Genomic DNA, 25,832 nt, shown 5'->3' with positions numbered 1-25,832 from the left:
TTGGGCCCAATTTGGAAAATTGGGCCATATGTTGGGCCTTGGTTCATTGATTGGTTTTTGGGCTTTCAGAGTGTGTGTTTGGACCTTGGTTTAGGACAAAGTTAGGTTAAGGGTAAAATAGTCTTTTACCCCAAACATAGACTTATGGTTATGTATTGGAACCCAATTATTAATTGGGTGTTGTTTTGATATGGATAGTTCGGGAATCTGTCATCCAGCAACTAGGGTTTTATCCGCGGGACTTCAGCAGTGTGAGGTGAGTCTCCTCACCATACCAATGGGTCGAAGGCACCAAGGTCGGCCCATTCAGTTAGTTGTAGTGTTTATTGTAGATTCACTGCTGATATGTCTGGTATGCATGTATATGCGGTATGCTAGTGATTATGCGGTATGCTATTTGGCTATGTGGTATGTGGTTTGCTAGTTGTCTTTGTGATACTTGCATGGAAGACCATTGGGGGAGCCCATGACGCTTGGATGTAAGACCATGTGGGGGAGCCCATGGCTTTTCAGGTAAAGACCATGGGGGGAGCCCATGACACTTGGATGTAAGACCATGTGGGGGAGCCCATGGCTTTTTAGCTAAAGACCATGGGGGGAGCCCATGGCACTTGGATGTAAAACCATGTGGGGGAGCCAATGACTTTTCAGCTAAAGACCATGGGGGAGCCCATGAGACTTAGGTGTAAGACCATGTGGGGGAGCCCATGACATCCTAGAGTGGGAGGAGCCCACGACATCCTTATATGTTTATATGATATGGCTATGTGATTGATATGGCTTATGTGATTGATATGGTTTATGTAGCTGTTATAGCTAGTATCGATTATGTGCTTATGTGGATTGTGTGGGGTATGCTCTGGGGAACTCACTAAGTTTCGTGCTTACAGTTTTTTTTATTGTTTCAGGTATCATCGGTTTGGAAAGGAAGGGTCCGCCTTGATCGCAACACACATACCCGTATTTTCCGCTTTATGTGATTTTGGGACGTAACTCTGATAAACGTTTTAATATAAGTAATGTTTTGAATGATTGGATGAAGTAACATTTACGTTTGACTATAATGAAAAATGAAAATTTTACCCTTGACTTTTGGGTCGTTACACTAGTCTAGGGTTTTTGTTGTCTTTTGAGGGGAAATGCCAAAGCTAAAAAGGTAAAGATGGGAAGAGGTTCTCCCTCCTGTGCACCCTGTTGCAAATAAGGAGACAACATGGGACCATGTTAGATGCGTCATAAATGTATAAACAAATAAAAATCACTACATGGTTACACTAATGGGTAGCTCAGAGAAGTAGGGTCGAATCCTCATGGACACAGCCTAATGGTCAATGCTTCTTTATGCAAGACACATACTAGTAAAATAATAAAAAATAAAATGGGGGTTTTTGTTAAGACTTGACTCGATCCGACATGGTCCATTTGGGTTGCATGGCATCATGCATTTGGATAGACTATAATGAGAGAAATAACACTTAAGGTTGGTTAATATATTATAAGTTCTAATATATTAATAAGGTTATTTAATTAGTATTGATCAAGAATTAATTTGGAATTAATTAAGTGATCAAAAGGAGACTAATTAAATATATGGGTTGATTGTGTAAATCATTCATTCTTATATATGTGGGCTTGTGATCCAAGATTTCTTATGTTGGACAAAGTCCATGGGGTGACCCATGGATACTCCATGGAGGTTAAAATCCATGGAGCATAAGGAATGGGTAAAGTTATGAGTTACATGGTGTAACCCTAATAGCCACCATATAAAAGAATCCCATGGCTCAAAAAATCGTACACTAATGTGTGAATATGAGGGCTAGACGATTTCAAGGAGTGTTCCATTTCTCTCAAGTCATTCCATGTGCATTTGGTGTTGTGTGAACCATTTGAGGTGTCACACTTGGGGCACTAGGCACTCAAGCTTCATGGAGACAAGCTACATCAAACAAAGGTATGTATTCTATCCATTTGATTACCCAAGTATCAAGTATTGTATGCTAGAGAAAACATAGATCCAAGGTATTTAGGGTTGCATGTACACTTAGGAGTGTTAGAATGCGCAAAACCCATTAGTGGTATCAGAGCCAAGGCTTGTTTTCTTGTTATACTTGCAAAATTAGCTGAAAAATCGAATTGTATTAGTTTAAAAGTTATGCTAATTACTTGAAAAAAATTTGATGTGAATTATCTTTGTTCATATGAGTTTATTAGATTAATAGAAAAGTTTATTGATTATGTGTTTTCAATCCATTTTAATCTAAGAGTTGATTCTAAAATGTGTTTTTGTAACTTGTCCTCAAGTTATATGAAAAGTCACATTTAAGTTTCATAAAACTCATAAAAAGTTGGAAATGGTTACAAAAATGAAGAGTCTTGTCCTCATTAAATGGTTTTATGACTCCATAACTTGTCCTCAAGTTATGGAGGTTCAAGAGTCACTTCATTAAATGATAAAATGTGTAACCTTAATTAGTTCCATAAGTTACAAAAATAGAGAAAAGTTACATTCTTTTATTAGTTTAAAGTCTTCCATAACTTGTCCTCAAGTTATGGAACTTGAAGAGTTTTTTTTTAATTAAAACTACTTTAAACACATAAGTTATGGAATTAATTAGTTTTGAATATTTTCAAAACTTGCCCTCAAGTTTTGGAATTTGTAAAGTTTTCCCCATGAATACTTTAATTCCAAGTTAGCCCTTAGAATTTTAAAAGTTAAAATTCAACCCTTATACTTTATAGTATTATAAGTTAATAATAAATATATGTATAAGAGCAAGTCAGTCTTACCGTTAGTAGGCCTCATTCACGAAGCCGGTCTATAAGGGGGTATAAGGTTACTGCCTATAAAATGGCAGTTTAATGGGTGTCCACTCTCACCCACCGCTTCCTTGACTGGTGGAGGGTCGTTAGCCGAACGGGTAGGACAAGGACTATAATTCTCCCTTCATTAAAAGTATTAATGATAAATACTAAGTAACTAAACTTTTTATAAATTCCCAATCTTAGTTACTTAGGAAATTGTGAATAAAGTGCTAATCCATGAAATTACACTTTGCACTTTGTTTAAGTTGTTAGTGGAGCGTGTGTGGTTAACCGGCACACTAACCTGGACTTAACAAGGTAGGCAAAGGGTAACTTAATGTTTATCATAGTATCGTTGGAGCGTGTGTGGTTAACCGGCACATCGATTGGGGGGTAAATATTAAGGGTACCAAGTATATTTGCATGGTTACTTCACACCTTGTTTTGTGATCCTCGGCATCCCAGTCACAAAACCTGAAGGGCACACTCGAGATTGAAACATGCCATTGAAAAGTTCAATGAATCTCAAAAGAATCTAGGAGTTTCAAAATCAATTAAAACCTAATAATACATTTCGTTTATCTTGGTGGAAATTGGTGAATCGTCATTCACCTACCTTCAAATATTTTATAGCTTGGATTACGGCATCCCTTTTCCAAGTTATAAAATAGTATGTTGGGTCCTAGCCTTAATATATCATATTGGGTGTTATATTAAGGACTTAAATCAACTTTACGTGAATTTCTCCCATTGTTGATGTCTGGTTTAGACAACAATGATCTTCCCAAACCAAGCTTTCCTAATGAATATGACTTCCCGAGTTTGGCTCATGGAAGTCATACTTCTCTTCCTCCACCTCCTCCAATTATTCTCCCTAACCCACAAGTTCAAGGTCACTCAAGCCCTAATGGCAAGCAAGGTCTATGTGTGATCACATCTTAGAGATGAAGTCACATATTGACAAGCCGGGAGAGTTGGGTGTCAAAGTCTTGAGAAAGTTGGATGTTCAATCACTTTCTAAGTCACATAGTGAGTTCCTTTGGGACTACTATGAAACAGACTATGACATGAACATTAATGATCATATCTATTTGCTTGGTGCTGCTGAATCAGCAATGATTTGGAACGATAATAAAGCAAATTTGATTAGAAGATCAACTTCCCAAAAACTTTATGGACAATGACAATGGTGACACTGGAAATCCAGAAAAAGCATTCTCTTCCCAATGGAAAGGGATTGGCCATAGTCAACCCGGTCGACCAAATGGTAAAGAGAAAGGCTAAGTCTGAGATAGTCCCATTACCAAAGGGTCCATATGTTTATTTTGCCAAAGGAATGGGCGTTGATTGCAAAGCTGCCAAGTTTACCTAAGGATATTAAAGTCAATAAGTCTGACTCTACTTCAGGTAGAGCCCATTATCTAACTCTGTTAAGTTTCTATTCTAAGATCCTCATTACATGATGTGACTGGGTCACATGTTGATGTTTTAAGAATCAAAGAATAGAGAGAAAGTTTAAAGGAAGTATATGCTGATTCTGATCGCGTAGGTGGATTTCGATCGCATCAGAATTTTGAAGCTGTTACTTAGGAGTTATGATATATTGCTTAGGAATAGATAACAACAACTTTTTCTGTATGCATTTGCACTATAAGGATAAGTTTTTTCCGCAAAGTTTTGAAATAAAATAAACGTTTTTAATTTTATATTTATTTTAAATATCCTTACAAGTGGCATTTGTGAAAAATGGTTGTTTATATGATTCCATTGATAGCAATATTTGAAAAAAAAAATGGACTTGATTCTTTCGTTTGTGGTAGTGTCATAATTTACCAAATAAGGAAAGATTCTCATTCCCAAGGCTTCAGTTGGATAGAAACTTGGAATCATGCAAGTTGAATAGTATGATGAATGAGAACTTTCAAGCATTGGAAAATTAAGACTTGCTCACATGGATGTGTGAGTCAAGTTAAGGACTAAAGGGATCGAGTACACATTCTTGTGCACTGGTCAAGTCCACCACAAAGCTCGTTAAGACTATTCGTCATGATTTACTAAATTTTAGTAAATATGGTTATACTTACAAGTTTAAGTATAATTCTGAAACATTGGAAAAGTCTCAATGTATGGCAGAACGAATGGGAAGAATCAAATTAGGCAGACAAATAAAAGTTTCTCAAATCTGAAAGATGGGAGAGTACTTTAGTATCATGTTTTGTGATCATCTTAATGATTAAAAAACCACATCACAATTGGTCTTCTAAGGACATCTTAGTGCATTCTTATGACTAAGAAGAGGAGTCATGAATTGTTGAAATGGTTAAATCAAGAAGATGAGTCATACTTCGTTTCAAAACAAGTCTTAGAGTCATACTCCAAGACTATAAGTTGAGTGACATATCTTAAAGAAAGGTTTATAACACTTGTCAAATGTAAGAGTAAAAGTGTCCTACTCTTGTACATTTGAAGTTGGTAAGTTGTGATGTTTTGGATTAAACAAAGACCAACTAAGGCCAATTGTGTGAAGTGTTTGTCTTGATAAAGAATCCGCACTATCTCTTGAATATTTGGCAAGATAGTCTTATATGTCAAGAGGACAGTGGGAGTCTTAAAGATCCTAAAAAGAATTTCAAGAACTAATCAAGAATAAAACCTGAGGTTCTTCACTAGCACACAACTTGAGGTTTATAACCTATCATGTTGACATATTCTGTGCCCATTCCAGTTAAAGTTGGCTTTGCATAGGAGTTCTGAAAGTTCTCAATTGGTTGCATAACAACTTGGAAGCAATGGCAGGCCCTGTACTGCCAGGTGGCAAGAAGTTAAGATTGCATAAGTTCAGTCCATATGAGTTTGGATTTGTCATTATCCTTGTCTTGTGACTATGGTTTTGACGATTCACATGGATAAGAACACATACACCATAAAATCTAAGGGTCATAAGGTTTCTCTCCGATTCATGAAAATGATGGTGAGGAAACACTTCCACCAAGTAGATTTGAAGCAGATGGCAAAAGGTCTAAACAATTGAGACTATGATTACGGCATCCCTTTTCATAGTTCTGAAATTGTTTAGACACACATGCATGCTATCTAAGGAAAGGTGTATGATTTTGATAAAGTTTTATCAAAGCATCTCGTATCAGAAATCTGAACTTTGGTAAGGAAGTCAATAAATTATTGATTTCTAGAAGTCCAGCTGATTTCTGAGTACATGTCAAAGCTAGTGGGAGCATAAGTGTTATGCTAATAATCATCATGTTAGTGGGAGCATGATAATTATTGTTAGTGTTGCAAGTTAGCAATGTTAATTATAGAAAACAAAAGTTTCAATTCGTGAGGCTGCAGGGATTGAAAAAGTTGTTTTGCTATAATTAAGGGAGAGGATATACTTCATTTCAGTTCTAAAGGCTTAGATTGAGACCTTAATCATATTTAGTCAAGAATATATATATGAATTTCATGTTGGATTGGTTCAACTTAAGGAAATTCTATATATTGCGTTCTCAAAATTCGATTATGATTACGGTATCCCTCTTCATAGTCAAATTTTGAAAACATGGCAAATAAAAATATTATAGCAAAAGACTGGTCTAGAATCATGTCTTTATGTGAGACATCATGAATCGTGTACCATTTGCTTTGGGTACAGGATCGATTGCATGTGCTATAATATTTGTCATTTCTAAATTTTTCCAAATGCCCAGAGGCATTAAGAAGGGAAAAGGTCTAGAGTTGGATATGACTAAAATGATTAAGCAATTGTTGAGGACAATCTGAGGTTTACCAAAGATTGGTTGCTCAGGGACAGTTGGAAGTATAGTGCTAATTTTGGAAGGACCATATTGACATATTCTGAAAAGAGGCATCTCTTATTCAGAAGTGATAGTCAAAATGAGAATATGGAGTTGTCTCCATAGGTGGAAGTTATCTGTGTAAGATTAAAAAACTTAATGCAAGAAGCATGTCCAAAGCAATGTACTTTGAATATGAGACTTAGTTTCCATGGAGTTGATCTCCATTGGAATACCTTATAATGACTGTTGACAAGTCTTTGTGACTTTGTATATATTCATTATAGGAGGGTCAGTGCATATAAGTTTAAAATCTAAACAGATTTCGATAAATGATAGGAATTTGAAATTCTCACATTTTTCGATAAGGATTTGGGAGTGTGAAATTAGAATCATTGAAATTATGTTCAATTGGTTTATTTCACAAAGTAAGGATCATAGACAAACATAGAGTGCATACTTGGTGTATGGCAAAGCTATTGTTTAAGAAAAACATAGTGTACATGCTTGGAGCATGGGACAACTAGTGTTTTTAATTCAAGTATAAAGTTGATAAAACCGAAACAATGAATAATGAGTAATCAGTATGGTGATAAATAAAAGTGTTTATTTATATTCATAGGGTTTGATACCATATTTGATTCATTTATTCTTGTGTTTCACTTTGCATGTTTTGACTTCCATAATAACTAAGTCGCTCTTCCTGAATGATTAAGTTATTCAAACCATCCACAGTCGGACATATGTTGGAAGTAGATATGAATCAAGACTGTCATGGGTTGGTTTGTAGAGGTCCAAGTTGGTGGACAAAGTGGTGCTACAACACTCATGAGTGCTCATAAGTTCTGAGTATTGGATCCAACCCGCGCTCATTTGAATCACTTCATGGATTTTATCACGAGTGATCATGAGACGATAATATCTTATATTCTTCAAACCTAGAGATATGATTTGTTACTATGAGTTGGTTGTACATTGATTGCACGAAAACGCATTCGGTAACTCGATGTTATAAAACGTGCCTTTGTGTATGATTCAACAAGTAGTAGAACAATCCATATGAGTCGAAGTTTATCCATTCCTTTTACCTTCGGGATAAAAGCGATATATGTGGGCCCCTCGATGATTTAAAGATGATACATGTGAGTGCTTGGCCAAGCCAGGACTGATTTGATTTGTTCAATCAGTTAGTCATCATGAATCGGAAATCGGGAAACAACAAATGGATAGAGAGAATGATTGATAATCCATGTCTCAGTCCATATGATATCTAGAATGGAGGAATATATGATCCCTTATCTAATGGACAAGTCATTGACAAAGGTCAGAGTTCATCGACAAGGTCAGAGTTCGACAGAAGCTTTTGAGAGCTACGATTGTTGATCGGTTCCTGAAGTCATACGCAATAATAGTTTTAGACTTATCCAAGTGGGAGACTGTTGGATTAATGTCTAAGTCCATAACTATAATTGGTAAGACTTAACCCGACCCGACATGGTCCATTTGGGTTGCATGGCATCATGCATTTGGATAGACTATAATGAGAGAAATAACACTTAAGGTTGGTTAATATATTATAAGTTCTAATATATTAATAAGGTTATTTAATTAGTATTGATCAAGAATTAATTTGGAATTAATTAAGTGATCAAAAGGAGACTAATTAAATATATGGGTTGATTGTGTAAATCATTCATTCTTATATATGTGGGCTTGTGATCCAAGATTTCTTATGTTGGACAAAGTCCATGGGGTGACCCATGGATACTCCATGGAGGTTAAAATCCATGGAGCATAAGGAATGGGTAAAGTTATGAGTTACATGGTGTAACCCTAATAGCCACCATATAAAAGAATCCCATGGCTCAAAAAATCGTACACTAATGTGTGAATATGAGGGCTAGACGATTTCAAGGAGTGTTCCATTTCTCTCAAGTCATTCCATGTGCATTTGGTGTTGTGTGAACCATTTGAGGTGTCACACTTGGGGCACTAGGCACTCAAGCTTCATGGAGACAAGCTACATCAAACAAAGGTATGTATTTTATCCATTTGATTACCCAAGTATCAAGTATTGTATGCTAGATAGGGTAATACCTTGGAAAGTTCATAATTGCATGTATAATAGAGAAAACATAGATCCAAGGTATTTAGGGTTGCATGTATACTTAGGAGTGTTAGAATGCGCAAAACCCATCATTAACCATCATCGTCATTTTATGTGAAAAGCCCTAATTGGGTTTGGGTTCTTATTTGGCCATTTCTTGGACTAACTTGTCGTGGGCCAAATGGGCCAAATGGGGAACATGTTTATGGACTAAGGAAATTATTGGGCTTTAGGATAAGGCCCATTAGAGAGGTCATAATTGGGGAACATAGGTGGGCCATAATTGGGCCTTGATGATTATGAGATATTGGACCATCGGAATGCCAAATGTTTGGGCTAGGATAAATGGTTGGGCCATAAGATAAGTTCATGTAAAGGTTTGGGCCCAATTTGGAAAATTGGGCCATATGTTGGGCCTTGGTTCATTGATTGGTTTTTGGGCTTTCAGAGTGTGTGTTTGGACCTTGGTTTAGGACAAAGTTAGGTTAAGGGTAAAATAGTCTTTTACCCCAAACATAGACTTATGGTTATGTATTGGAACCCAATTATTAATTGGGTGTTGTTTTGATATGGATAGTTCGGGAATCTGTCATCCAGCAACTAGGGTTTTATCCGCGGGACTTCAGCAGTGTGAGGTGAGTCTCCTCACCATACCAATGGGTCGAAGGCACCAAGGTCGGCCCATTCAGTTAGTTGTAGTGTTTATTGTAGATTCACTGCTGATATGTCTGGTATGCATGTATATGCGGTATGCTAGTGATTATGCGGTATGCTATTTGGCTATGTGGTATGTGGTTTGCTAGTTGTCTTTGTGATACTTGCATGGAAGACCATTGGGGGAGCCCATGACGCTTGGATGTAAGACCATGTGGGGGAGCCCATGGCTTTTCAGGTAAAGACCATGGGGGGAGCCCATGACACTTGGATGTAAGACCATGTGGGGGAGCCCATGGCTTTTTAGCTAAAGACCATGGGGGGAGCCCATGGCACTTGGATGTAAAACCATGTGGGGGAGCCAATGACTTTTCAGCTAAAGACCATGGGGGAGCCCATGAGACTTAGGTGTAAGACCATGTGGGGGAGCCCATGACATCCTAGAGTGGGAGGAGCCCACGACATCCTTATATGTTTATATGATATGGCTATGTGATTGATATGGCTTATGTGATTGATATGGTTTATGTAGCTGTTATAGCTAGTATCGATTATGTGCTTATGTGGATTGTGTGGGGTATGCTCTGGGGAACTCACTAAGTTTCGTGCTTACAGTTTTTTTTATTGTTTCAGGTATCATCGGTTTGGAAAGGAAGGGTCCGCCTTGATCGCAACACACATACCCGTATTTTCCGCTTTATGTGATTTTGGGACGTAACTCTGATAAACGTTTTAATTTAAGTAATGTTTTGAATGATTGGATGAAGTAACATTTACGTTTGACTATAATGAAAAATGAAAATTTTACCCTTGACTTTTGGGTCGTTACACTAGTCTAGGGTTTTTGTTGTCTTTTGAGGGGAAATGCCAAAGCTAAAAAGGTAAAGATGGGAAGAGGTTCTCCCTCCTGTGCACCCTGTTGCAAATAAGGAGACAACATGGGACCATGTTAGATGCGTCATAAATGTATAAACAAATAAAAATCACTACATGGTTACACTAATGGGTAGCTCAGAGAAGTAGGGTCGAATCCTCATGGACACAACCTAATGGTCAATGCTTCTTTATGCAAGACACATACTAGTAAAATAATAAAAAATAAAATGGGGGGTTTTTGTTTAGAATTAAATATAAAAGTAGCAGTAAAATAAAATAAATAAAATTCAATAATAAAAAGGTATTTCAGTTATGTTGCGACTCTCCTAATTATGCAATCAATCCATATTTGGTTATTTAAAATGCATTTTATCTAAGATGGTAATGAAAACCACTAACAAGCTCTAGTAAGTTATCTTTTACCAAGTTAATTAACCAAAACAAACTCTTCAGTTAATCCTAACTTTTTACTAACCCAATTAAACAAACTTTAATCAAGTAAAAAAGCAACATTATGAACAATGTAAATTCTCAGCAATATTCAATACTTCTCACCAGTTCGGTGGCGTAAAAATATGTGATTTTCAGTTTATAACATAATCAAATCCCACCGTGGAACTGATCTGTTGCTTGTTACTTGTTACCAATTGATTAAAAAAACTACGGATTTTAACAACCGATTAACTAGAATGATTTAAACCTAAATTAGGTGATCAAGCTAAAAAGAATTAAAAATAACATTCATTATGCATACAACTGAAACCACTAGATAGAATCACAAAGTAAAAAACCAAAGCTAATTATCACTTACATAATAAGTTGAAGTCTTTGTAGGACTGAAAACTAGGGGTTTTATGTAACATCCCGATGATGATTTATTTCCAAATTAAACCCTAAGTATGAAGATTTATTGTATTTAGCCCTTGTGTGTGAGAAATGTTGCAAAATGACCCATAGTGGCATTTTTGTAATATTTAGCCCAAGGTCACATACGTTGGGCGTACCTAGCGTAAGCAGCACGTACGTGCATGATTCCCAAACCCTAGTTTTAGGGTTTGGACCCTATTTAAATATCCTTAAGTCCCCAACCTACCTTCTTTCATTAGCCTCCAACCCACATTCGTCCCCAAACAAATCCTAATCCACTTTTGAGCACTCTTGAGCTGTGTGTGTGTGTGTGTTTGGGCTACTTTGCAGGAGAGAGGAAGAATAGAAGATTGTCTTGGAGGAGTAGGACTCTTTGGATCTAGAATCTCATCACCATTTGGCATAATTTGGAGGTAAAAAGCTTTGAACTTGATGAAGCTATGCATAGATCTAAGTTAGCCATGAAGTTTGTGTCCTTTTGGTCCCATTAGTTTGGTATTTTGAGTATGAGCTACTCCAGTCCATTTAAGATGTCCTTTCAGATGTTTTGAGGTGTTTAGAAGCATAAAAATGTATTCTTTATCATTTCTCCCCTTCCATGCATGAGTTACAAGGTCTTAATGGGTTAAGTGGTTAAGGTTTTTAATGTTAAGCACTTATTGGCCATGCAAGACAATAAAGTTGGAAACTTTATGGTCAAAGATGACATTTGGGGCTCAGATCTGGTTTTGGACGTAAGAGGACTTGATGTATTAAGCTCTTAATGAGAGAAAGGGATGACTAGGTGCATACGCTGGGCGTACCAAATGGTACGTTGCGCGTACGCTGTCAAAGCCCCGATTTATGGGTCAAGTGGAGTACGCCTCGCATACAGATGAGTACGCCCAACGTACTCGGCTGGTTTGTTGACTTTGACCAAGTTTAACCTAAGGGTATTTTAGGTAATTTGAGTGGCATGGTGTTTAAGTGGCCAATTAAGTTGTCAGTCGGAGCTGTGTTCTGTCATATATATTTTCAGACTGAGAGGCGAGTTTTTCTCACTGTACTCGTGGGTCGAAGGCACCAATGTCGACCCACTAGGTTATGTATCCTGGTTGTAGGATAATATTATGCTAGTATATGGCTGATTAGTAGATCTGCATTATTATTTGTATTTGCTAGATTTGTGTTTATGTTTATATGTTACATATGTCGACATATTGTGGTTGGGTTGAGGCGGTCCTACTTTGTGCTGAAGGCCAAGACACCCGGGGCGATCCGGATAGGCTGTAGGCCCTGCGAGGCAGTCCAGTCATGCCGAAGGCCCGAAGAGCGGTCTAGATAGGCTGTAAGCCATGCGAGGCGGTCCATTCGAGCTGAAGGCTCATATTTGCATGATTTGTTTGTTATGTCGTGTGTTGGTACTTTAGGGGAACTCACTAAGCTTTTGCTTACATTTTTAGTTTATTGTTTCAGGTACTTCTGAGGATCGTGGGAATGCGAAGGCCTAATCGTGCACATCTTCCTATTTTCATGATATGGATTTTTGGGACACTCTGATATGACTTTACATTTAAAACAATGACTTTTTTTTTTGTAAACAATGATGATTAATTGTTGATTTTAATTTTTTTTATGATTTTTGGAGTGTTACATTTTAGCCAAACATTGCTAAAATGATCTAAAGCTAATCAAAAGAAAGACTAAACAACTAATCTTACTAAACTAATTAAGACAGTCTATCCACAATCATCAGATCTTCAGGAATCGATGAAAAAGTGTAGAAATCGCTCAAATAACATCTGGAAAGGGTTTTTGATCGTCTCAATCGAAACTGGAAACAATAGGGGGTATTTTGTATGTAACACAACACATCGGACGCGAGATTTCCAGAAAGCACGACCAAAGCGTGTCACACTTTTAAATAGGCGAGCCACACCCTTCCTAAAAATTTCCCGATTTTCGCGTTTAGTGAAGTACGTTGTTATTTCAGACATATTTACCAAAAACACGGTCGTGCTTTTTTAGAAACATGATTGTGTAAACCTTTGAAGTCTCAAAAATTGATTTTTGGCTCGAAAAAAATTGCGAACATTAAACACGATAAAAAACACAATTGCAGAATGAAAAACACAATTGTGTAAATCTGTAAATGCGCGTTTCAGACACGAACTCTTCAGTTTCAGCAAATTTAATCCAGGTTCTAGTTTCCTCGGGTGCTTTAACTCCATTAAGCTCCAAAACGCATTCAAGTTGCTTCCAAGTTACTGCACCACTTGAAATAACTAAAAACGACATAAAAAATATGATCAATACGAAAATTCTAGTGATAAACATAAGGTGAACATTACTTAAACTAATGCAGACACAAATGCATAAAATATGGTACAAAACACTAATAACACTAATACAAAAAGATACATAAAATGACATCTAACCGACTATTTTTTTAAATTCAAAAAGGAAAGGCCCCAATGTGTGGTCTTTTGACAAAATATACCCTTACTTGATTTCTTTCTACAGAAGAGGTTTTCAAAAACAACACAATACCCCTGGACCTTTTATATTATTATTATTATTATTATTATTATTATTATTAATAATAATAATATTGTCCGTTTGTTTAATTACCACCTACCTTATGATCACATAATATCTTTCTTAAGTTAATTTAAATTCATTTTCCAAACATTATAAGAATTAATTTTAACTGTATAATCATTCGGCTATTTATCGACCTAATTTCAAAAGTAATTAATAAAAACGGGCATTACAAAATGAAAACATATTAAGATGAAAAATTTAAAATTGTCAAAGCATTTCTTCAAAAAAAAAGTCAGTTCATTTGAAACATGAACTAAAAATCGAACCTCTACAACCAAAACATATTCTTCAAACATGAACAAATATGTGGTTGTAAAAAACACATCATAAAAATCATGATTACATATTATTGATTCGTTTTTCCCTTGGAAAGCACCTTGAACATGTAGCATTTGGTGGTATTTAGGTAGAGCAACGACATAGAGGGTGAGTTACAACAATAAACAATAGATGAGGTACATTTAAAGAGAGAGAGAAAGAGAGAGAGAGAGAGGTCGTACCTAGATTTGGTGGTTGAAGGGGGCGATGATGGTAACAACGCTTGGTGGTCGAAGGCAGCGAAAATGGTGGGCACCTTTTGAATTATGGGATCGATGAATGATTATGGCTTATGATGAATGAATAAAGAATAAGAGAGTGTTTCTTTTAAACCATCATGAAACGAAAAGGCATCTTCGATAACTAACGAATGCATCGAAGAAGAAAGTTAGAAGGTGTATTTTTGTCCATTAGATCAGAATAGACATAGATGGCTCTGTGTTTTCTTATACATTGTAGGTTTGTACATTTAATCTACAACATTCAAACTTGTGTCTAATCTGATGGTAAATAGTTAACTTTCTTGTTTTTAAAGACTTTAAAGACTTTGAGAGCTTTAGAAATTTATAAAAAGATACATACATTATATAATAATGAGTTAGGTTCATGTGTGGATTGACATCTATTATACGGACGTGTGTGGACAATGCTATTATGTGAGAATGACTAAGAGAATATGTTGTTTGCTAATGTGAATACATTCAACCTCATATAACTATTGTAATTATTATACATTCTCCCAAATTAAATTGTCTAAAATGGGTAATATGGACTTTTACTTTATGATTCTCGTTCCGACAGAATGTTGTCAGGGTGTGTTTTTGATAATCGTATTTTGTAAGAATGAGAATGAATGAATAATGATGCGTGAGAACAAGAATTAACAAGAATGCATGACAACAATAGACAATATTATATGACGTTGAACATATTCATATTATCAAATAATATATTCTCTTAATCATTCTAATAAAAAACCTGTCCAAATTATCCGCACAAAATATCAACATAGAACCTAACCCATATATATAATAATATAAATAAAATAATTATTACTAATTGAAATATTAATTTAAAAAAAAAGTAAAAGAAAAACAAGACAATTTGCATTCTCATTTATCTATTTGTATGATATAAATACACCCATATTAGATTCTCTTGCCTCTCTCACACACGCGATACACCAGAACTTCTTCCCATCCCCACCTCATGGATTCTCTTCCCCCCGAAACCCTAGCTCCCACTCCTACTCCCTATGATGCGTTGGATTACACCAAGAACTCCAGTAACCAGCATCCGCCGCCTGATTTTGGCTCAGCACCTCCACCCCCGCCGTCCGATTCCGACCACAATTTTTCTCATCAACTACAAATCGTATGTCAAACGGATCCCAAGCCAGACACAACAGATCCGAAGCCTGAGAATGGCGGCGTTAGGAGTGTTACTACGGAAAAGGATAACTCTGGCGTGGAGGAGGATACAACAAGCAGGAGACGGAGGCGGAGCAGATGGGACCCGCCTCCTACCGATGGAGATGCTGATCAGAATGGGGGTAAAAAGAGGAAGTCTCGTTGGGCGGACGACGAGCCGAAACCGGTGTTTCAGTTGCCGGATTTCATGAAGGATTTTACTGGAGGTATGGATATGGATCCTGAAATTCAGGCTTTGAATGCAAGGCTTATGGAAATTAGTAGAATTTTACAGTCTGGACAACAGTTAGATGATCGTCCGGAAGGTGCTAGGTCTCCTTCGCCGGACCCGATATATGATAATATGGGAACCAGAATAAACACTAGAGAATTTAGGGCGAGGGAAAGGCTTAACAGAGAGAGACAAGAGATTATTTCGCAGATTATTAAAAGAAATCCTGCGTTTAAGCCCCCTGCTGATTATAGGCCTCCGAAGCTTCAGAAGAAGCTGTATATACCAATGAAAGAATACCCTGGTTATAATTTTATCGGACTTATAATTGGGCCGAGAGGTAATACGCAGAAGAGGATGGAAAAGGAGACTGGAGCTAAAATCGTTATACGGGGGAAAGGCTCAGTGAAAGAAGGCAGGTTTGGGCAAAAGCGTGATTTGAAGTTTGATCCTTCTGAAAACGAAGATTTGCATGTTTTAGTGGAAGCAGAGACACAGGAAGGGCTTGAAGCTGCAGCAGGGATGGTGGAAAAGCTATTGCATCCTGTTGATGAAGGATTGAATGAACATAAAAGACAGCAGCTGCGTGAACTTGCTGCTCTGAATGGAACAATAAGAGACGACGAGTATTGTAGATTGTGTGGTGAACCTGGGCATCGTCAATTTGCCTGCCCCTCCCGCATGTCAACTTTTAAGAGCGATGTGTTGTGTAAGATCTGTGGAGACGGAGGACACCCAACCATTGATTGTCCTGTGAAAGGAACTGCAGGAAAGAAAATGGATGATGAGTATCAGAATTTCTTGGCAGAACTTGGCGGGACCCTTCCAGAAGGTGTCACCAAGCAAAGCACACCATTGCCAATCATGGGTTCTTCCACTAGCAATCCCCCATGGGCACCCAGCACAAACGGAGGAGGAAGTAGTAGTACAGGAACATCTGCACATCCGGGTCTAGGAAGCAATGTAGCAAAACCAGGAGTCGGTTTTGGTCTTGGTCTTGGAATTGGTAAAGAAATCGATGATACCAATCTGTATATCGGGTACCTGCCTCCGACTTTTGAAGATGATGCCCTGATTCGGTTGTTTTCACCATTTGGGGAGATAGTAATGGCAAAGGTGATTAAAGACAGGGTCACTGGGCTGAGCAAAGGTTATGGTTTTGTCAAGTATTCTGATATATCTCAGGCCAATCAAGCCATTGCTAGCATGAATGGTTATCGTCTGGATGGAAGAGTAATTGCAGTAAGAGTTGCAGGAAAGCCACCCCAACCTACCGTACCCCCTGGTCCTCCTGCTCCCGCTTATCCTGGCGGGTATCCATCTCAGCAGATGAGTGCGCCACCTGGGAGTTATATGAGTACCCCGGTTCCATGGGGCCCACCACCTCCTCCTCCTCCTCTTTATGCTGCTTATGCTCCTCCTCCGCCTCCTCCTCCTCCTGGATCGAGCATGTATTCATCCTACCCAACCCAACAACAGATCCCCTCTTATGGTGTTCAATATCCTCCTCCACCTCAGAGCAAGAGCACTATTGCATCTACTACTACTACTACTAATACTGAGGCCCAAGCCCAACAAAGCTACCCAAATAATATGAATGCCCCTCCTGCACAGTCTAGTAATGTTTATGGGACAACAACAACACCAAACACCCAAACTGCATATCCTTACTCTTCTTATTACACTCAGTCAGTAGTTGAGCAGCAAAGTTTTGCAACTGCACCCTGGTCTTTAAATCTCTCTGCAGACCAAACTCAGCAAACTACTTATGGCACAGACCCTGAGTATGACAAGTTTATGGCTGAAATGAAATGAATCTTGCTTCTACTTCTGCATATGCATCGACTGTAAGTCTGCACCTTATTTTCTACCTTTTTCTGTTTGGTCATTTGGTTACCACTTAGGTACTTACTTAACTTTGAGTGAAATTCTTGACTTAAAATAGATAGTCGACAATCTGAACATATAGACATGATGTTACAAATTTTGTATTAATTACTCCAGACAAAATAGAAATTAATGTCCATGAATCTACAAATTTGAAGAGTTATTTATTTTTATTTTTTTTGTAGACACTAAGAACCATTGTAACAATAATTAAAATAATGTGTACTTAAGTTAAAGTTTACTGTTGAAAATGTTTCATCAATGACAGATTCTGCTAAAACCTAGTTGCTAGACATTTTTTTTTTTTTTTTTTTTTTTCTGTGGCAGATGAAGGGGAGGCATGAGCTGCTTTGTATTTGTAAATTGTAATTTCAATCAAAGTCTGACAGTGTTACTTTTTTAACAGCTGTTGTTGCATGCTAACAATGAGTTAGAAAACTATTTTTAAGTCATTATTGGGTTATTGCTAGTCATGTGGCTATTTGACCTTTTTTCTTGTAAGTTAAGAGTTAAGAGTGGATTTGTTAGCAATGCTTTTCTTTGTACAAGAGTGTTGTTAGTTTTGTTGAAAGTAAAAGACTAGCAATGAGATAAATACTGAATTTTGGCATTTGTGGCTTGGTTTTTGAATAAAGAAATGGAAATTTGGTTATTGGAATGGTTGGTGCAGGGAGGTTTGAAAAGATGAATTTATGGTGATGGAAGACTAGGATGAGATAGGCAGTTGGTGTTTTAGTATGATTTATGAATGATAATTGATATGTAATGTGAATTGTAGGTGAATTAGTTGATAACGATTCTTCTTGTTTATGGTGGATATTGTTTGGCAGGTTTCTTGGAGCTTTCAACCAACCTAATTTGTTTGGTTTCTGTTGGAAGTGTTTCAGACTCACATTCACATCTTTATTCTTCTTGCTGTGGTGTGGTGTGGTGTTGCCTGCTATCACCCAACTTCAGAAATTCACATCTTTTATGCTGATAATAATATTTTTCATTTTTTACTAATATTTTAGATATGAATTTTGGTTGTGTATGTTTCTACAATATAATGAACATGTTTTTTTTTTCTGGTTGGTTGATATGCATGCCGTCTACTTCTGCAGACTGAGGATTTCCATTTCTTCCCCTATATGGTATGGTATGGGCAGCAGGTGGCATTGGTGGCGCCTAAACTTTTATTATTATTATTATTATTATTATTATTGTTATTATTTTATTTTGTGAGAGGCCATTTGAGTGTTGGTTATTGAATCTAACTTGTAACAAAGTTGGCTGCTGGTGCCAGGTATTGCTATATGGATCTCATCATCTCTCCTGTCTCTCTCTTACTCTCATCCTTCAATATGCTGCCTGAAACACTCTTTGCAGGAATGCTCATGTCATTGACACATTGTCATGCATGCTAAATATTCTCCTTTGTAAAAAAACCTTTGTTTTTGCTTGCACAACTTGCTACTTTTTTTTTTTTTTTTTTTAATCTCCATTTCATCTTATGGTGTAAAATTTTCTTTCAAAATTTTGCTCAATATCATCATCTAACAAAATTACGTTTCCAAGTCTTGTTATGCCATAAAAGAGTATGTGTTGAATGAAGATCTGTGTCATGTGTCTTGAATCTCAACCAGCTCAAGTGGTAGTGAATTTGTATGATTTTAAATACTTGATCAAATCTTTGTTGGTCTCTTGGAGATGAGGAACATGGCTTTGAAGATATTGTTCATGTATTGCAAAAAAAAAAAAAAAAAAAAAAAAAACATAATTACCCACCAGTTATTTTAGCCTAGTAGGGTTTATATATATATATATATATATATATATATATATATATATATATATATATGATGGATTCACCAAAGTTTGATCTGTTTTGAGTTTTAGGGAATTAGATTGACATTTATCCAGACTATTGGCCGGCTGGCTTGGTACTTGTTATCTTTGAGGGATTATGTGTATACTGCTACTGGTGTCCATATGACTTTAAGTTTTTAGTGTTTGTCTCCCCTAGTTTGTTGGTGATTAACTTCTGACAATCTAAGCTTACTTGTTATTGTTTGAATAGCTCGGCAATGGATCTTTGACTTGAAGCTGGATGAAACCTTACCAAATAATCCTGTTACTTTTTTGTCGACTAGTTGAGCATCTTGATTAGATTTGTGACATGGCATGTTATTTTGTAAAATACATATGTATTACCCAGTATCTTACATTTAATATATAGGAAATCATTAACAAACTCTTATGACTTTTAGTTTTTTAATGGATAAGGATAATAAACGGATAAGAATAATAAAAAGGGCGACTCCCAAAAGATATTATCTTTAATCTCCCCATGTCTATAGAGAGTATTATCTTAAAATAGTGTTATTTCTTTGTCTTATTATAATCTCATCGTATTTTTTTTTTATTTTTCTATGTATGATAGATGATATTATATCAATGTATTCTTTAATCTTTATTTATAAATTTTCCATGTCTATCTTATTACAGTTTTAGTATATTCTTTTTCTTACAAAATATATATTCCTTTTGAAAATAAGTGTTCTCTGCAATTTTATGATAAGTGTTTTTATTTTTTCTATTTTTGAAAATAACCGTTTTTTGAAACTTTTTAATTGAGGTTTTTCTAAAATAACTGTTTCTGTAACTTTTTGATCAAGTTTTAATTGTACAGGAACACAAAATCTTCTGTCAGGTAGATATAATACATTAACATACTATTATGTTAATGTAAAAACACACTTGTTGGATGTCTAGATGAGTGAATGTTAAGTATGGAAATTCCCCGACAAGGCTATGGCCTATGGTACAAGGTTTTGCATGTCATGCATTACCGGTTTGGGCCAAGTTTATGGTCGATGAAATCGGGAGTTTTACAAGTGTTACAATTAAGCATGCATGCACGTTCTAAGATGTGAGTTATATATTTTGTTTGAGACACAAACGTACCTTTGTTCCGAGTAACCGTGACACCAAGAAAATAGTTAAGATCGCCTAAATCTTTCATTGAGAATTCATGACCACGAGATGCCATAAGCATGGGACGCTGACGAAGTGGTCACGATGATGTCATTGACGTATAACTAAAACCGAGAGTGATGACATAGGTGGCAAAACGTTGGAACCAACCTCTTGGGCTTGTTTCGGCCCATATAATGATTTTTGTAGACGACAAACATGATTAGGAAGAAATTTATCAACAAATCCCAATAGTTAATGCATGTATACAGTCTTAGCAAGGTGCCTGTGTAAGAAAGTTTTCTTAACATCAAGTTGGTGAATATGCCACTTTTTGGAAACTACAATACTCAAAATGTACAAATTGTGACTTGTTTACAACCGGGCTAAAGGTTTCACCATAGTTATAACCATTAACAACTACTCATAGATCCGTCGACATTTTGTTTTGTGTTTAAATAATCACATACATATGAAAATATTAACACACTCATATGTCTAGGAACAAGTACCCAAATATTATTCTTAATGAATGCACTATATTCATTTATTATTGCTTCTTGCCAATTCGGATCCTGGAGAGCTTTTAGGTGAGAGCGAGGAATATGAGAGATAGTAGTTGTGTGAAGATCGAGTCTCTATATGGGTTTAGAGATACCGAGACGAGAGCGAGTTTTCATTGGACGAGGTACAACAAGTATCATAAATCCAATGTTTGGCGAAAATAGAAACAAAGTGAATCATAGGAAGCATAATAAAAAAGATGATAATCCTTTGGTGATGTGAAATGGAGAAAAAAGAAAGGATTCCCAACGTAAGACAAGAATCATAAAGAAGGAAATCTTTCAAGAAGTTTTACAAAGCTATAGTTCTGGTGAAATTAACATACAATGATATTGATTGTCTATTATCAAAGCTTAGTTTATTCGAATGCCATGTGTATCCAAATATGGAACATAATAAACCTTAGTTGCCAAAGGAAGGAATAGATACTCCTACATTGGTGGAAAATAAGAAATATAAGTAATCAATGGTGTAAAGAAGGGTCAGATAACCATTGTAAGTATATGAAAGTACATTGACCTAATGTACTAACTTGGTGAGGTGTAATACTTTAATGGAAATAAACTTACACATATCCTTTTTGCAAGTTTCTATGTCTAATGAAACGTGGAAATGGCAAAGATATAACATCTCATAATGAGTATTGACAAAGCTCAAGATTATCATTAAAAATACATGTTAAACTATAACGCGGAGTTTAGCAGGGCTTGAAACGTCAAAGGCATAAACTATACAAGTGGGAATGCATAAGTCACAAGTCTCATGGAATGGATAATTTGAGACCAACAAAAGTCCCTAAGTTTGTTTAAGATCATAATGTAGGATCAGGTCCCTTAAAAAACACACACTACTCACATATGTATGTGAAACTTAAGTTGCAAAAGAGAAGGAAAAATGGAAAAGCTTGTGTATTCGAATGAAGATATATGGGGTACAAACCAAAAGAAACAATACACATAATTATAATTAAAATAAACATGCACATGCAAAAACGTTCAAAGTCATCTACCATAAACCCGATCAAACTTGACCATTTCTCATTTGAACGTGCAACTTCTAAAACATGGGTATAATCCCTTTATTACAACATCTTTTGACCCAACACTTCCGAATTGTTAACCGTATTCGACCCGTTGGACCAACCGATTAACCCAACACATAAAAGACCAAATCTGTTTTCAGGGGGTCTTCCATTGTTGGAAATCAGACAACAAGATATCAAGCTACACACTCAAATATGCAAACTGAATTAGGAATCAGAGGTACACACACTTGGAAGAACTTTTGGAAGTTTTTTATTCTAAATGCTCTGTTGGAAATAAAACAGGGATTGAAAATTTATAGACTATTACATTGAAAGTTGAAATAAAAAGCTTTAAACTAAAGAACTGAAACTGAAATACTTTACTACCTGGTTAACCACATTCAGCTAATAATATGGTAACCACTTATTCATTTTTAATGCATTAAAAACTGAATTAAATGTAACACCTGATTCCTGGTATGTATTTTATTCAAGAATTGTATGTATTTTCTCTAGGACTCGATGAGTTGGAGGCCCAACTCGTCGAGTAGAGTCGAAATCCGCGGACAGTTTAAGTGACCTACTCGACGAGTCGGAAGAGTGACTCGGCGAGTAGGTGCTGCTTGGGTAAAACCCTAAATTTAGGGTTTGCACCCTATTTAAACACCTTATCTCAGCCTCCATCGTTCCCTATACTCCCAGAGGACATCATATCGAAACCCTAGCTGTTTTTGAGTGTTCAAAGGCCATTTTGGTGATTTTTGGTGGGTTGTGAAGCTTGAGAAGAGGGAAGGAACTTGTGAGACCAAGGGGAAACAAGAAGATCCAGAGTTTGAAGCTCATTTTCAGCTTATTGAAGGTATGAAGCTGAACCTTTGTCTATAGATCTTGATTTTTGGGCCTTTTCCTTCATATTTCTAAGCCCTAGGGAGGTTGTATTCGGGATTTAGTGTTGGAAGTCAGTGTGTGCTTTAGATCCAGGTCTATTGGGGGGTTTTATGGCACAAAGGTGCCTATTTTGTTGCCATGAACACCCCATGCACTTTGGCGGCCATCTTTTATGGCTTTTTGGGCCAAAGACCCCTTGCATGTGTACCAAGTTTGGAACTTTACGTGTAAAATGGACATTATGAGGCCAGATCTATGGTTTTGGTGTGTTAAGACCCATGTAAATCGACTGCATGGTGATGGCCAGAGATGGACTCGACGAGTTGTTCTTGGAACTCGGCGAGTCGCGGTGTAATGACCACCAGATCCTTTCTGTGGATGGACCAGTTGTTAGGGAGAAAGTCCCTTAGTTGTTTAAATGCGTAAGGGGATCTGGGAATCATAGGACTCGGCGGGTGTATGAACAGACTCGGCGAGTCCAAGGCAATCTCCCAATCTTTGAAGATGGACTCGACGAGTTGTTCATACAACTCGGCGAGTCATAGACTGGACACATTCTTATGAGGGAGACGAACTCGACGAGTTCAAGGATGAACTCGGTGAGTCGGATGAAGATGGTCCCGATGGTTTAAATGAAGGAGAACCCGTCGAGTTCTTGCTAGACTCGACGAGTGGAGTCGGGGTTTGGATCGGGTTAGTAGAGTATGGACTCGACGAGTTAGTAGACCAACTCGGCGAGTCAGGTCAACTGGGTGTTGACTTTGACCAATGTTGACTTTGACCAATGTTGACTTTGTCTGGTTTTGGTATTGACCCTGGTTAGGGTTGTATGTTCGGTTTGATGACTTGAAGGTTGTCGTGTAGGGATTGAGGGGTCGAGGAGAGCTGACCTTCATGCAGAGGACAGTTCAGACACTACACGACATCGAGGTGAGTTACCTTCCAGTAGCGGTGGGTCTACGGCCACAATGCCGGCCCACCAGTAGGAGTTGCATGTTAGATGAATGTCTTTGTGATATTCATCTAGGGTTGCTAGTACCTGTTATGTTTTATGTGCTAGCATGATACGATGTTACCTGATGATGGTAGAAGTAGAGGGAGATAGTCCCCAAGTTATCCGGCCGATAGGGCCGAAGGGGTAGTTAGTACCCAGCTATGTTAGATTATGATTATGTGATTGTATGTGATAGACCGGTCGAAAGGACCGAAGGGGTAGGCCAGCACCCATATATGCTAGGCAAGGTCACCGGTCGAGAGCACCGAAGGGGTAGGCCAGCACCTAGATATGCTAGGCAAGGTCACCGGTCGAGAGGACCGAAGGGGTAGGTCGGGCACCCAGATATGTCTGGCGGTATGTATGTTATGTGTTGTATGGTATGTGGTATGATGGGGGAACTCACTAAGCTTCGTGCTTACAGTTTTGAGTTTTGTTTCAGGTACCTCTTCAGCGAAGGGGAAAGAGCCGGCGGGATAGCAGTGTTGGATTAGTGTCTAAGTCCATAACTATAATTGGTATGTACTTGACCCGACTCGGCATGGTCTATTTGGGTTGCATGGCATCGGAACATTTGGATAGACCGTTTATGAGGAAAAGACATTTTGTGACATATTAATATATTATAAGTTCTAATATATTAATATGAAATCATGTTATTTAATTAGTATTGATCAAGAATTAATTTGGACTTAATTTAGTGATCAAAAAGAGACTAATTAAATATATGGAGATTAATTATGTAAATCATTCATTCTTATATATGTGAGCTTATGATCCAAGATTCCTTTATGTTGGGTTTAACCCATATGGTGATCCATGGATACTCCATGGAGGTTAAAACCCATGGAGCATAAGGAATGGGTAAAGTCATGAGTTACATGGTGTAACCCTAATAGCCACACTATATAAGAACCCCTTTAGTTCAAGAAATGGGCACTAGTGATACATATTTTGAGGGCTAGCCGATTTGAACATGTATGTCTTCTTCTCATGGTTATTCCAAGAGTTCATGATGTTGTGTGAACCATTTGAGGTGTCACACTTGGGGCACTAGGCTCTCAAGCTTCATGGAGTCAAGCAACAACAACAAGGTATGTATTCTATCTATTTTATTATCCTAGTATCAATGTTTTGGTATGCTAGTTAGGATAATACCTTGGATAATCATATTTGCATGTATAATAGAGAAAACATAGATCCAAGGTATTTAGGGTTGCATGTACACTTAGGAGTGTTAGAATGCTCAAAATCCAACAGTGGTATCAGAGCCTAGGCTTGTTTTCAATTATACTTGATGCAAATTGCTGAAAAATGCTGAAAAAGTCGAATTTCGGGCATTCTGGGCACTGGACTCGCCGAGTCCATGAAGAAAATCATCCTACTCGACGAGTAGGTTGATACACTCGACGAGTAGGAGCCCCAGACAGCATATTTTCGAGTTTTTTTGGCTAGAAATGGACTAGAAACATTACCCTAAGATGTTTTTGAACTTATAAACTTGTTTTTGATGTGGTAGTGCTCATACTAATCCAATTTCAAAGATAATTGTCAATAGATTCATGTTTTGTATTAGTTTAGTGATTAGGCTAATTACATGAAAAAGTTTGATTTGAATTATATTGTTCTTATGAGTTGCTTAGATTAATAGAAAAGTTAATTGATTATGTGTTTTCAATCCATTTTAATCTAAGAGTTGATTCTAAAATGTGTTTTTGTAACTTGTCCTCAAGTTATATGAAAAGTCACATTTAAGTTTCATAAAACTCATAAAAGTTGGCAATGGTTACAAAAATGAAGAGTCTTGTCCTCAAGTTATGGAGGTTCAAGAGTCACTTCATTAAGTAATAAAATGTGTAACCTTAATTAATTCCA

At 37.0% G+C, this 25,832-nt stretch overlaps 1 protein-coding gene across 1 annotated transcript; it reads left to right on the top strand.

Moving 5' to 3' along the window:
• The first annotated feature begins 15,151 nt into the window (after positions 1-15,151).
• On the top strand, positions 15,152-18,600 carry LOC145165118 (splicing factor-like protein 1). Its single transcript, XM_079083780.1, has 2 exons — positions 15,152-17,492; positions 18,363-18,600. Exon 1 carries the CDS (start codon positions 15,214-15,216, stop codon positions 17,458-17,460), a length of 2,247 nt encoding a protein of 748 aa, XP_078939906.1. The 5' UTR covers positions 15,152-15,213; the 3' UTR covers positions 17,461-17,492; positions 18,363-18,600.
• Positions 18,601-25,832: the final 7,232 nt, after the last annotated feature.

Source organism: Lactuca virosa, chromosome 3, assembly GCF_052849685.1.
Source record: "Lactuca virosa cultivar CGN04683 chromosome 3, Lactuca_virosa_CGN04683_v6, whole genome shotgun sequence".
Classification (NCBI taxonomy): Eukaryota; Viridiplantae; Streptophyta; class Magnoliopsida; order Asterales; family Asteraceae; genus Lactuca; species Lactuca virosa.
This window is presented reverse-complemented; position numbering and strand designations above follow the sequence as displayed.